At 37.6% G+C, this 13919-nt stretch overlaps 1 protein-coding gene across 2 annotated transcripts in view; it reads right to left on the bottom strand.

Annotated features, from left to right (window-relative positions):
• Positions 1-2145: 2145 nt before the first annotated feature.
• nkain2 (sodium/potassium transporting ATPase interacting 2) overlaps positions 2146-13919 on the bottom strand; it is a 102439-nt gene continuing 90665 nt past the window's right edge. Inside the window, exons 6-7 of one of the 2 annotated variants that reach the window (XM_042503742.2) lie at positions 12370-12451; positions 2146-7774 (exon numbers count right to left, since the gene is read on the bottom strand). In XM_042503742.2, coding sequence (XP_042359676.1) covers positions 7765-7774; positions 12370-12451 — 92 coding nt within the window. In that variant the 3' untranslated portion in view covers positions 2146-7764. Of the gene's footprint in view, positions 7775-12365; positions 12452-13919 lie in introns of those variants that run through there. The other variant, XM_088089622.1, reaches the window with a different exon arrangement.

The raw sequence follows: 13919 nt of genomic DNA, 5'->3' as shown, positions 1-13919 counted from the left end.
AAAGGCGACTAGATATGTTACTGATATTGTCTCTGATTTCATTTTATGCCTGGTTATTTAATTTATTTATTTTTAAAAGTTAATGAGTTATTTATACAGTCTATGGCAAAACCATAGTTTATGAATGCATTGTTCAAGTTTTAGATTTTGGGCAATTTTTCTATACATAAAATTAAATTCAATGCCTCATTTGCATATTTAAACATAAAATTTGTAAGTTGTACTACAAAAAAAAATGTCTTAATGTAACCTAAGTACTCAACTTACCCTAATCACCAGTTCTTTTTTATTAATAAACATGTGTGGAATTTATCATATATGCATTTCATGTGCAGCTCACCATTGTATATATGTGTGTATATATATATATATATATATATATATATATATATATATATATAGTGAGCTGTGCATTTTATTGACTTTTACTGTGACCAGCCCATGGCACATCAGTGTATGCTATACCTGTAAGATGCATGGATAATTGTATAACAAAATGACTAATGTGGATTTTAATAAATTTACAACCAGAATTTGAGTGTTTCTGTGCATAAAAAGGCTCAGATCTTTAACTTAAGTCCTTGAAACATAAGCAAATTCGCTTGATTTCTTAAAACATGGAAAGAAGTTACGATTTACAAGAAAATAATAATAATGATAATAATAATAATAATAATAATAATAATAATAATAATAATAATAATAATAATAATAATAATAAATATCATTCTCTTGACATTCTTCCCTATTTTTAAATTACTATTATTACCTTTTAATAATTCCTCTCTCTCCCTACCTGTTTTTAAACTATTTTCAAGGTCATTTTCTTCTCACCATTACCTAACTTCTTGCCATTTGTGGGACATCTCTCAACAAGTTGCTCATTGCCCTTTTAACCATTTTTCAAATGAAATCAAACCAACTTGCTCAGGTTTCAGTGAGTAAGGCGTCTGAGCACAGCACAAGTAAACTGATATTCCAGGTTTCAAAGGGTTAAACCTGTGAAAAATTAGAGCAAAAACAAAAGTGTTTGGTTTATATTTTTGTTCAGTGTAGTTTTTGAAAGGGTGCGTTTCTCTTTATTGCATCACACACACATTTCTCATCTTTATTAAATGCCCTACAACCAGAATTTCATTTTGACAGCAAAAGTGACACTTGAACACATTAGGATGAAAGTAATTTGGACAGACACATTTTTAGTTCAGCGCTGCTGGCACAAATTTCAAATAAACCGAACTGGGGCGCCTGTAAAATGGGTTGTTAGCTCAGTTACATTTCCTCATTAATGCCATAGGGCGCGAGCGAGCCGCACGGTAATTAGTTTGCTTGTCCTGGCTGTGCCCAATTGGTTTTAGTGGAGAATGCCAACAATGTAAAAAAAAAAAGCCTTTACAAGTGCGAGTGTCAGCTTATTACATAAAGCCAGAAAACCCATCAGACATTTTCTGGAGTGTGCTGTTCCACATTTGAGAGGTCAAAAAGTGGGGACGCTCTGCAGGCTTCAAATAAATATTTAAAGCACTTCCAGTCTTGAGCATTGACTCCATCTTAAACTCAGCGAAATGCATCTACATAAAGAGCTTTTCTTTCTCACTCAAGAGGTGTTTTAGTCTTAATTGGGTAGATGTTTCATGTTTTACTTTGTCACCATTATTCTCTAAGACTAAAACAATGAATTTACCTTTGAGCACTAGATGAGGATGTAATCCCGCCCACACCAATCCTTTTACTGACTACCCGTAAGTTTCCTCTGTAAAGGAACAATAGTGCTTCCTGGCAATGACTCTGTGTGTGTGTGTGTGTGTGTGTGTGTGTGTGTGTGTGTGTGTGTGTGTGTGTGCAAGTTAAGGAGATACTGATGCACTATATAACTGGTCAGGATGTGTGATGATGTTGCCCTCAGCTGTCTTTTTGGATCACGTTTCAACAAGTTTGGCTTCATTTCAGTCACTTTAGAAAGTGGATTTTCTTTTTTCCCCCCAAGTTAAATACTAGAAAACACTTGGCTGGACAACAAAGAAAAGCTCAAAAGAAAGAATTCAGGCTGTGAATACTTTGTCATTCACCGAAAAGGAAAGGAGCCAGACAAACAAACAAAAAGAAACTGAAAGGTGTCAGAGAAGAGAGGACACAGTATAGACTTTCCTTCTCCACTGTCTACTTTATTCCCAAATGTCTATTTTATGTACAGTCAGTCACCTGCGGGAAAACCATCATAAAAAGAGAAGGAGTTAAACCAACATAGATGGTTCTAGTCAGTGGTGAACTTAAACAAATCAACCCAGAGCCACAGAGAAAATACGGATATCACTGGCAGTTTGCGAAATGTTCCTGCATTGACGTACTGATACTGTGAAAAGTTGCTTCATGTTTTATGATTATGGGATATTGCACTCTCTAAATGTCCCTCTTACATTATAGTGTCTGCTACAACAGCAACATTTCCTTTACATTTAGTTGTCTGGTAATTATAAACCGAAGTGGAGCTGTGGAGTCCCTCAGGGTTTAATCCTGGGTCCTTTAATTTTCTCTTAAGTGATATTCCTACCTGATCGTGTATTGCAATTATACTTTTTTTCTCTTATTTAACTAATAGTCAAAGCACAAATGACAATACTCAAAGACCCTAACATTTTTTTTCTCTATCAGCTTCCTTAGTAAGTGGCGAGATCCGAATGCAAAGTGGCGGATATGAATGCAAAATCTCTAACTGCCAAACAGTGGTACATGCACACTAATATTCAGCTGTTGTGCCAATTATGACAATATTCTGATTTTGATACAGGTCATGTAAACAGCACATTGCGTTTGGATATTCAGATTAAGCCTTATTCCATTTAAGCATTTTCTAATTAAGATTATGTTGGATGTGCAGATATTATTCAGGTTTTAGGAGCATTTTATGGACATACACACAATGTGGATTCTTTTTTAAATTATAATCTGTTTACAGTCAGCTCTGTGCTTTGTACACTTACCAACAAGCCAACAATTTGCAAGGCTGGACTGGAGATGCACGTTCAAAAGAAAAGCCCCCATTTCTGGGAGAAACATACCTACTTGTAAAAATTACGAAAGACTTGGATATCAAAAGGGTTTAGATATGCACAAATATTTCAAAGTTTTGTTAATTGGAGTGGTAGGAATTTTGTTTTTTATGGAATAAGGGAAATAGCCTGAATATTTTGTGCACGCAAACATTCAAATCTGGTTGAGCCACACAGTGTGACAGTCATAACAAAACACATTAACTGAGCCTTTGAGTAATACCTAAAGATATTTTTTTAACTTAACTTCAACTTTGATCTTTTAATTATTTAATCACACATATTTGAGATTATAGAAAATAATTGACATTCAAAACCAAGTTTTGAGGGGCTAAAAATGTTAAAAACTTTAAAAATATTTAGGCAAATTGTTTTAATATAGTTTAAAAGATGCTGGATTTCTCTTATTTACTGCAAAATGTATTTTGAAATTTTGTGAAACACAGGATATATTTCTTTCCCTATTATTCATTCACTCAGGACCATGTTACAGTAATATGTAAAACTGTATACTCTTGTGACAACTGCAGAGCTTCTGAGTGGAGTAGTTATATTTTAGGAGATATTTGTGACTCTTACTATGGACAACATTCAACAAAAATAATGGCTACTTCTGCAAATGTTTAACTTTTCATGTACAGATGTGCATTCTTAGATCTACTGACTTTAAAAAGCTCTATTTACTGTTCCAAAGTCTAAATGTTATCCAGCAACTGTGATGATAAATAACAAACTGTGTAGATTCTGCCTTAATTATTACTTTAAAACATATTATTACTGTTGTTATTGCTGTTTATTAACAGTCTTTGACGGGTCCTTAATTTCCTTCAGTTCAATTTGTGTTGGAGTTTTGGCTTTCTGGGTTAAGCGTGCTTAAGTTCACCATGACACAGGAACGTACAATGTACTGCAGTACAAAGTCTCACACGCACGTGCACACACACACTCAGACACACACACATACACACATTTGGGTCACATTATATATCTGAAATCCTCTCTTCTATCTGCCAGATTGGTATGCCAGGTGATATTTATTTGATCGACTTCATTCAAGACAAATAAAGTAACAAATAAATTCACTTTCAGTTCATATTTGACAACCAACTATCTTTTCAATTAAATGTTTAAATAATGGATATGTGACCCTTTTCACAGCAGTGGTTCCTGATTTGAATTTAGCAAAAAGACACCTCATCTGCAGTTGTTTCATTTATTAAGGAGCAGCGTGTGGTAGTGGCTGACAATTCAGATATAAATTAATATCATAAAGTTAATTATGTGTTGAAGTGAAAGTGAATTTCCAGCCCTGACAGAACGCTTAATGAAAGAATTACAGACTATAGTGCAACTAATTCCCTTTCTGCCCATTCTCCCCTTACTCTCATCTCAAAATACACTGTACAATTAGAAGAAATAAAACATAGTCCCACTTGTACACAACATCATACATTAGTAGTCAACTAGAAAAAACAGTAAACACGGCCACATGTGATTAAAAAACGTCTAGAAGTTCAAAGTTACATTTCATCGTTTTACATTGTAGTAGCTATTTTATCTCCTTTTACTCGGCGGACATTGCAGACTCAGTGTTATTTATAGAAAAAAATCACAAAGTTCACATTTAGGACTTTTTGAAGAGAGCTGAGGAGCATTCAACAAACCAAACAGTTCCCATTTTTAAGTAGCTAGTTAGTCACACGCAGCATGAGATTAAATACGCAACAGTTTGGAAACACCTCATGCAAACACACAAAATGTTGTTTCTGTCCTCCGGATAGTGGAGCCTCGCGGGGCAGCGGCTCTGGACACAGTTTGTTACAAAACAAACTGCTGAAGATAACTGGCAGAGGGGAGTGGACTTTGTAGTTTGTAGAGGGGGCAGTCCGTCCTTATGTCAGTGTGTCCACCCAGAAATGCTCCTTGGTTGATGGAGAAGGCCTCAAACTTTTGGTCCAGTGATTGCAACATGTTCAGTCAAATTCCAACAAGGAATCAGCTGATTTTTTCTGTGCAGAGTAAAATAAAATAAAAAAAAACTGCTGGCTGCCTGGAATGCAAATGTGATTTTTTTGATTGGTGATACACACACTGTTTTTCTTACATGGCGACCCATGAAGAGTGAACCAGAGACCCATTATTTTTGGTCCCAGTCTCCCGTTTCCAGACACCAGGCTCTACGGATGTCCATGTGTTGATATAGTTGGCACTTTAAACATTAGAATTCGAGTGGTGAGGTGAAGAGAGGGAGCCGCTGAGACTCTGACATCTCTCTGGTACAATTTTTGTCCTCATTAGTCTGCAGGCGAGGGGAGTGTCATCGGAATTTCAGCCTCTGTCGTTTTTTCCTTTTTTCACCAATCTTTGTCGTCCACCAGCGGTTTGGGGGATGCAATATATCAAAACATAAATAATGATTCAAATAACTTAGATGCTTCTCTGCTCCTACATGACGATAACAGCCATTTCAGCTTTTTATCACATTTTTTAATGATACCAAAAAACACCAATCCATGATGAGATTCAGGCCACTCTGACTGTGATTGTCATTCCTGTAAAAGGTGTGTCTTTTCTCTTCATGCTTTTTAAGTATTTCTGTTATTAAAGATCCAGTATGTAAGATTTAGGGGGATTTATTGGCATCTAGTGGCGAGGACTGCAGATTGCAGCCAGCTGTAACTTCTCCCGGTTAGAATTCCTTCAGTGTTCATTGTTCAGGAGGGTTTTAATCGGGAGCCGAATTATCGGTCGCTTCCTCTCCATCGCAAATGAAAAAGTTGATTTAAAACCGACGAAAAAGCTGAATAAAACAGTTTTATGTAACAATCAGTGTTTCTCAGACGCCTTTTCAGCATATCTGAGATGGGCCGCTAGCCTAGCACCTGCTAATGTTTTTACCGGGAGCCAATTTTTCGAGACGTCTCTTAATCTCCAAAATTGGTTAAATAAAAACCAAAACAAACACTGAATAAAGAAGTTTCAAGTTAAAAAAATGTGTTGGCATGTTGGAGACAGGCTGCTAGCCAGGGAACCTGCTAATGTTATCTCACCTTTTTCTCTGATAACTTAACATCCAGACGTTCAGGAGGTTTTTATCTTGAGCCAAATTATCCACAGAGGTATTTTCCTCTCCAAAACACTCAGACCATAGTGATTTAAACTGGTAAAAACACTAAGTAAAATAGTGTTTTTCTGGCGCCCTTGTTGCGGAGGGGCTTCTAACTATGGTGACCAACGCGAAAACGTGAATAGCCCTTTCTAGAGCCAGTGTTAGGTTTGTCCGTTCTGGGCTACTGTAGACACATGGCAGTGCGACATGGTGATTTCCATAGACAAGGACCTGGTCCTTAAATATAAACACCTCATTCTAACGAAAACACTGACTCTTATTTTGAGGTGGTTATACACTAAAGAAAACATTAATAGATTCAAAATCTGCCAATACTTCCACCTAAATCCTACACACTGCACCTTTAAAAAGAGGTGGCTGCTGCGGATCATGCTGATTGGGCACTTGATTTGGCCTCCTGCTTTTTTTGTTTGAATTCAGAAAAAATGTAAAAACTCGCTTGCCGAAAGAGATGTGTGAGTGACGACAGAAGCTTGGCTACAGAGCTACAAAAGGACTGAGGGGGAAACTGCTGCCTCTTCTGGGGTTGTTTTCTTTGTCATCTTCTGTCTCTATCTACCTCGACTGCTCTGTCTTGGATGGAAGACAAAATATTCAGACAGCGAGAGACACATCTGGAACAGCTGTCCCCTTCTGTACTAATATGGCAGAAAACACCCCATGGCCTGTGGGATGCTGCAGCTAGAAAGTCCATCTGTCAGATGTTCAGTCTTTCTGTCCGGCAGACTGATATCTACTGTAAACATTGTTTAAGATTCACATTAGTAGCAAAAAAAGTTAATACATCTGTCTTGTGTTTGTGCATGCATGTGTGAACTCACATATGCATCACTGAATGTATGTGAATGTGTGTGTACCCTATACACATGCACATGTGGAATGAAAGGATGTAAATCTACACTGTTTTTCTGACATTCTTGTATTCGAGCTCCCGTTTTTGCTGCAACAAGAACCCGAATGCACCAAAAAGAAACCTTAGAAAAAAAAAAAAGACATTCCTATATCGGTAGTCTTGTTTAGAGATGCTTCGTCGGTCTGGTTGGATGTCCAGTGTCTGATGTGTCAGGCACAAAGAGCAAAAAGTTCCAGATGTTTAAACAGGCTCTATTTATACAGGAGGATGTGTCTGTGTCTTTTTTTAACTCTTTGGTCAGGCATACCTGCACTTGTCTGCAGTAGCTTGAAGAAACAGGGCTGAACTCCGTGAGTAATCGGGCCTCTTTACATCCCACAATGCAGATAACCAACATCACAAGAGGAAGCGAGTAGTCGGCTCCTGATTGCGTCCCTCAGAGATTAAAAAAAAAAAAAAAAGCAGTTGTTAGGGAGGCTGCCTGCACTGGTGTTGCTCACATTTCCTGCAGTTACCGTGTTCAACCACACAAGGCCAGTGTTTCATCAAAAACAGACCAGGGCGGCAATTTGACCAAGAACTGGAGGGGGATTTGTAGGTTAAAACGCAGAATATCATCTGTATCCTGTCTACTTGTCTTTGTTGTTTATTCAGAGACAGTCGGAGTCGTAAGAGCAGGATGTTAAGCAGTGGTGGTTGGTAAGGCAGCGCTCCTGGAGTAGCTCCTGGGTTTACTTCGACCTGAGTGAAGAGGAGAAGAGAGGGTTACACAAAAAATAGCAACTAAATCCCTTTTTACTGCTTTAGTATAGATTTAGAGGTAAATGTTTATGTGGAGCTCTTAAACTGCAACTGTTTGAGGTATAATTGAGGACTGTAAAGATTAAGAGGTTTATGATTAAATGCTTAGCGGTGCATTTGCTCGGCGGCGTCCTTGTTAAACTGATTCACTCTGGAAAATAAGCTGAACAACATAATGTTCACTGAGGACATCAGAGGCTCTTGTCCTGTGTGTTTTATTATAGATAACACTCAGGAGACAGCTTGAGCTCACCCACATGGGGACACTGACTTTGATACTTTTCCTCCAAATTAAAACAGGAAAGACAAGAAAAAAATGCTGTTTGTTAAGCAAAATAAAAAAACTATATATTTATTGACACTGTGTTTTAAAGGAGCTGTATATGTCATTCAGAGTATATCTATGATTTAGGCTGGCTTACATCAACAAGGATTCATTTAATCTAAGATTAGCTCTAATCAGTGTTTAGTAAAACTCGGTTTAAAATTAGATTAAATACTAAGCAGGGTTCTGTTGCACCATTAAAAATCAATCTCAGCTTAAGAAAGCCAAGTTTATTTATCTAAACAGATTTTAATCAATAGGGCCAAACTTTATATCAAATTTAAACTACTAAATGAATAAATAAATAAATACATGCATAACCAGCACGCTGTTGGCATCCAGAAAGTATAAAAGGGAAGTGGTTGGGGCGTGTTAACTGTCTAATCAGTTGCTTTTCCATAACAATAAATGTTACATTATTGTTAGCTTAACAGTACCCATGTTTAATTCATAAGTGGTAAAATACACTGCTGCCCAATTTGATACACCCATGGGGTTTTGCAGCTTCAGCCCCACTTAAACTCTGGTATGACCAGCAACTAATGTCAGCAAACTTTAAGTAAATGCTGCTGTCACACTCGATATGTGTGACTTTAGGACTCCTCTCCACTTGTGACACTGTGACAATACCTTAGGATTTCAGCTGAGTGGTGAAGAAAGAGACAGTAGTAATAGCAGCTGTTGTAGTTATTTATCATTGTCCTGCTGTATAACTGTAACTTGAGTGAGTTACATATTCTCTTTTCAGGACCATACCTTTTATCTTAAAGTTAAATTTAAGACTGTATCACAATGAAGAAGAAAGTGTGCATCTACCAGCTCACCTGGCACTACTGAGCTGTTAGAGCTCAGCTGAGGAGGACACCATTAATGTTTACGACTGTCACGAGCTCGGGCCTGTTGTCCATGCACGCTTCCTTCTGCACGATGATACGTTTGGTGGGTGTAGCTCAAAAGAAAAAGGTTCCTACATGAAACTGCTCACAATAAGGGATCATCATGATCTTTGGATCATCTTAAGTAACCAGGTCGTGATTTCTGGAAAGGGACGCTGCTGTTGAGTCTTTTGAATGTTATTTTTTTGGTGCTTTGAGCACCTCAAACAGAGTGCCATCTAGTTCCATATATTGGAGAGAAGGCAGATGTTTCTTCCCCTGATATCTCCAACACTCTGCAACTCACACCAAAACAATCTAGATTGATAAATAGCACTACAGGTAAGAGAAAAAGATGCTTATTTTGTACGTATGCATTTGAATGTATATGAATTTTTGGAGAACTGTCCCTTTAATTTACACATTTAATAAGTTTGTAATAAAATTTGTTCTGAGCCCTGAAAAAAATAACCAGCTACAAGAAAGACCCTGAAAGCTTAATCAGGTTTTAACAACAGATGCAGAAAATAAAACATCGATTGTGGGGAAAAATTAATAAGATGTTAACGATCAGGACTTGATATTTCAGCTCTATTGTGTTGCGATTGCAATGACATTTTTCTTGCTCTCATTTAAAGGCACGTGAAGAAACACATGCTTTTACAGGTCAACAATGAGTAGATGTTTTTTTCTTTGCAAAGAAGTGCATATTTCTACAAAAATTCTAGAGATGTTAATTGTTGCGAAGTTATGTGTGCGTGTGTGTGTGTGTGTGTGTGCATGTGTGTGTGTGTGTGTGTGTGTGTAAGGGTGGTTGGGTGTGAAAGATTTCCACTGAGACGCTACAGCTGATGCCTTTTTATTGGTCCCCCTGGCCTGAGCCAATAAACACCAAAGTGAGGGGACAACAGCTGGGGAACAATGATAGCATATTGATGATGTTTGTGCAAGTGTGTGTGTGTGCATACATGCTTTGTTTCTGTCTGTGTGTGTGTGCATTAATGTACAAGCACAACATGTCCATCAGCACATTTACTGTGTGTGTGTGTGTGTGTGTGTGTCTGGTTGTTTGTGTGTATGCAGTGTTTGTGTGCCTGCATCTGTGTGTGCACAGATATGTGTATTCATGCTCAGGCTCGTGTGTGTGTGTGTGTGTTTGCAGCCATTATCTTGGGGGTCGATGATTTATGATCTGTGTTATGACTTCCACAGGGGACATATAAAACTACAGAATGGCCCTTTATTGCCTTTCTTCTTTGTTTAGTCCTACCTTTCATCCATCACTCTCTCTCTCTCTCTCTCTTTCTCTCTTAGTCTCTCACCCATCTTGATCTCAATTTCTCCCTGTGTACGTCTGCATCTCTCTCTAATTCGCTCCGGCTCTTTTCTCTAATAAAAACACTTATTGATCACCTGTCTGCCGCACATCAGTGAAATCACCATTATTCCGTATTGTTGTCTGTTATAGTGCTGTAAGCTTTTGCTGTATGGCTCGCCGCTTTCCACAAGACGAAGAGAGACAGTGAGATTGATGCCGGGCTGTCTAAGCCAGCACTCAGACTCATTTTGTGTTATCCTATTGGCTCTCCAGGCCTAAGAATAGCTGAAGATCTCGACAAAATTGTAATCTGGGGTTTGAGTCTCCTGAAATCACTCTGTTATCTACCATCTAGCCTGCGGAGATACAAAATAAAAGCCTCCATATCACAAAAACAGGATGTCCTTTTCAGTCAATGTGGATAAAATAAAGAAATTATGAAACACAGTTTCAATGAGAACACCATCAAGGATACAGTAGCTTTCATCACCTTTTGCCACATGTGAGGGAAGTGATAAAAGTGCTACAACGGTGATAACTGATGAGACCTTGGGCTGATAAATGATAAGAAGCCCTTATGCTGATACAGCGAGAATGTGCTTATATCATCCTCACTGCAGAACTCAAGATATCAAACACAGATAAAAATTAGTCCCCAAACACAGCATGATGATAGGGTGGAATTTAAGAGGGTTTGAGGATCCAGAGTGCATTTGAGGAATAAAAACTGGATTTTTGGTTCCATTTAGCACAATAAATGCTATTTTATCCTCATCTAAAGAACTAAATGCAGTATCCATTCAAGGCGTGACTGTTCAGAACAGGCTGAGTGTTTGGCATATGTATTGCTGCTTGCAGCTTTTTTAAGAATCATTCATATATCAACATATTTATCACTGTACAGGCTTCGTGCACTGCTCGTACATTTTCCTTTTGTGACCAATGCTGCAATGCTGTGTTTGGAACAGCATAAACTTTGACCAATTTTAAAGTACGTCTTTACCATGTATCTTTTCACACAGTAACTTTTGTGCATAATGTCATTCATGGGCTGCTAATTCAAGAGATATAATAAAAAAGATTTAATGTGGAGCTAAAACAATGTCCAACTATAAACCAGTATAAAATAATGTATAAAAACATTCATGAGGTACAGGGATGAAGAGGGAGTTTGACAATGACCAGGTGTTTAAAGGGTTACTGTTTAGTTATTTGATTACTTAATATTTATTATTTTACAGTTTATGTTCCTCTTTTTATCCATAAATAATACTGATAATAATAACTTCAATGACTTATGAGGAAGGGGTGGGATTAAATGAGTTCTTCTCACTCTGTTTTGAAGATGTAAACCAAGTCATCATGTGTTTGACCATCGCTTTTGCTTTCTGTCGTTCATTGTCTGTAAATATTACCTTTTTTGTTTGTCTGCTTGTTTGTAAAATAATTTCTCTATCAAATCAAATCATGATGTTTATATGTTAAAACATATTGATTTATGTAGCTTTTTTCACTCATTGTACTCTGAAAAACCCCCCACAAAAGGCCCCAGAAATACTTAAAAATTATGCAACTCAGGTTTATACTACTTACTTGTGTACTTCTACTTCCACTTCAGAGGAAAAACACTACATACCACTACATTTACCTGATGGAGATATGATACTGGTTACTACTGTACTACAAAAAGAGGAAAAAAACCCAAAACAAACACTTAACTAAAATATATAAAAAAAATACAATAAAAGATAAATGACTACAAAGAGCACACTGAGCTGAAAAAGTAACCAGTCAGTAAACACGAATCCAATAATAAACAAGTTAGAAATGTTTAAAATTTTCTGAGGATAATGAGCTGTTGATAACATACTTCATGATATATGATAGATATGCAAAGGCAACTCGGAAAAACAGTCAAAGTTTGATAATATTGTGGGTATGTGATAAAAAAAAAAATTTCATTAAGGCGTCTGTAGATAGAAATGTAGATGAATAGATGGCGTGTTACTGCACTTACATGTACATGGGCTGTAGCTGAAGGTGGGAGGTCTTCTGAGGCCCCTGGTAACCGTACGAGTCGAACCCTCCTATAAAATCAACTGCACAGAAGAAACACCAATTAGAGGAAGTGTATTGTGGTTATCAGCTGGGAACCTCCCACCACAGATGATTCACTGCATCAGGCCTCCTACACATCCAGAGGTCTCAACAGAACAGTTTGAGGCTGAACCACCACCTCTGCCGCCGCTGCTCGTCGAGCTAATCAGGACTGTGGGCATGAAACTGCTTCGAGCAAAAATTTGGCCTGGACTGTGTGAGAACGCTGCGATGCAAATCAAATTCTATTTTTAGGGGAGGAAGACTGAGACTTATGCAGCGATATATTTATGCCTTGAGAATACTCTTAACTCCTAAATTATCTAGGATGGCTCTGCAGATTCCCGTGCTGAGGAGCTGCCAGCAGGTGGTTGTTGCTTCCCTCAAACTGAGGCTGAGAGCCTGGACTTTTGAGGAGAGAAGCCATGATATTTTTTTACTTTGATGTTGTGGAGCTCATAAAAGGTTACTTCCTCGCCTTGATCAGCAGCGTACTTTCTTATTTATTGAGTGAGGTTTCATAACATCAAGTACAATGTGGAATTTGGCTGTCACTGCAGAGATGAAAGCAGCTTTAAGTATACCTTAAGCACGCAATAAGCAGGGATAGTCCAAACATCACGCGGGAGCCAAAGCAATTCGATTTCCAACACTCATTAAACTAATGAGTTTGTGCATGCCTCTTTTAAAATACACCATAAATTACTAACACAAATATGAATGCTGCTGTTGTGTACTCACATATCTACAGCTAAAGATGATGAATGCAGTAAATATAAGGCTGTAACTCTCCTTTTGAAGAAATAGTTTGACATTTTGGGAAATACGCTTCTTTATTTTCTTGCTGATATTTAGATGAGAAGATTGATACCACACTCATATACTGTATGTTTATGTAAAATATGAAGCTAGCAGCTGGTTAGCGTAGCTTAGCATAAAGACAGGAAACAGCTATACAAGCACCTCTAAAACCTCCCACAGGCTGTGAGATTTTAACAATCTTATACGTTTAGTGTGAGCTACACAGTGCAACATGGATCTAATATACTTGGGTGCAACATCAAGTTTGATGTATGCAGATTCTGAGAGTGGGCATCAACCATTTGCGCTGCTGTAGTGGTAAGATGTGGCAAAATGTAAGCAAACATGAATCAAAGGGGAGTTTGGCTTGAAACTGTGTGTTAGGAATAAGATGGGAAGTAATCTCAAAAAGAGTCTTTGCAAAATCTCAGTGTGTGACTAAAAACTCTTTTTTCTTGTCTTTAGATATAAGACAGTGTAAGATTTTAGTCTTTAATAGTATTTTCAAAGTCTTTTCAAAGGGTTTTCAAAGTCTTTTGGTAGGCATTACTCGACTTAAAACTACAAATTTGTATTTTTGCTCATTTTGGTCTTTGGACAGATAAACAAATTTTAAAAAGCCAGGCGAGCAATTTCCCTCTTGTTTCACTGTCTGTGCTAAGCTAAACT

Source organism: Plectropomus leopardus, chromosome 16, assembly GCF_026936395.1.
Source record: "Plectropomus leopardus strain MGB_pleo_1.0 chromosome 16, ASM2693639v1, whole genome shotgun sequence".
In the NCBI taxonomy this organism is placed as follows: Eukaryota; Metazoa; Chordata; class Actinopteri; order Perciformes; family Serranidae; genus Plectropomus; species Plectropomus leopardus.
This window is presented reverse-complemented; position numbering and strand designations above follow the sequence as displayed.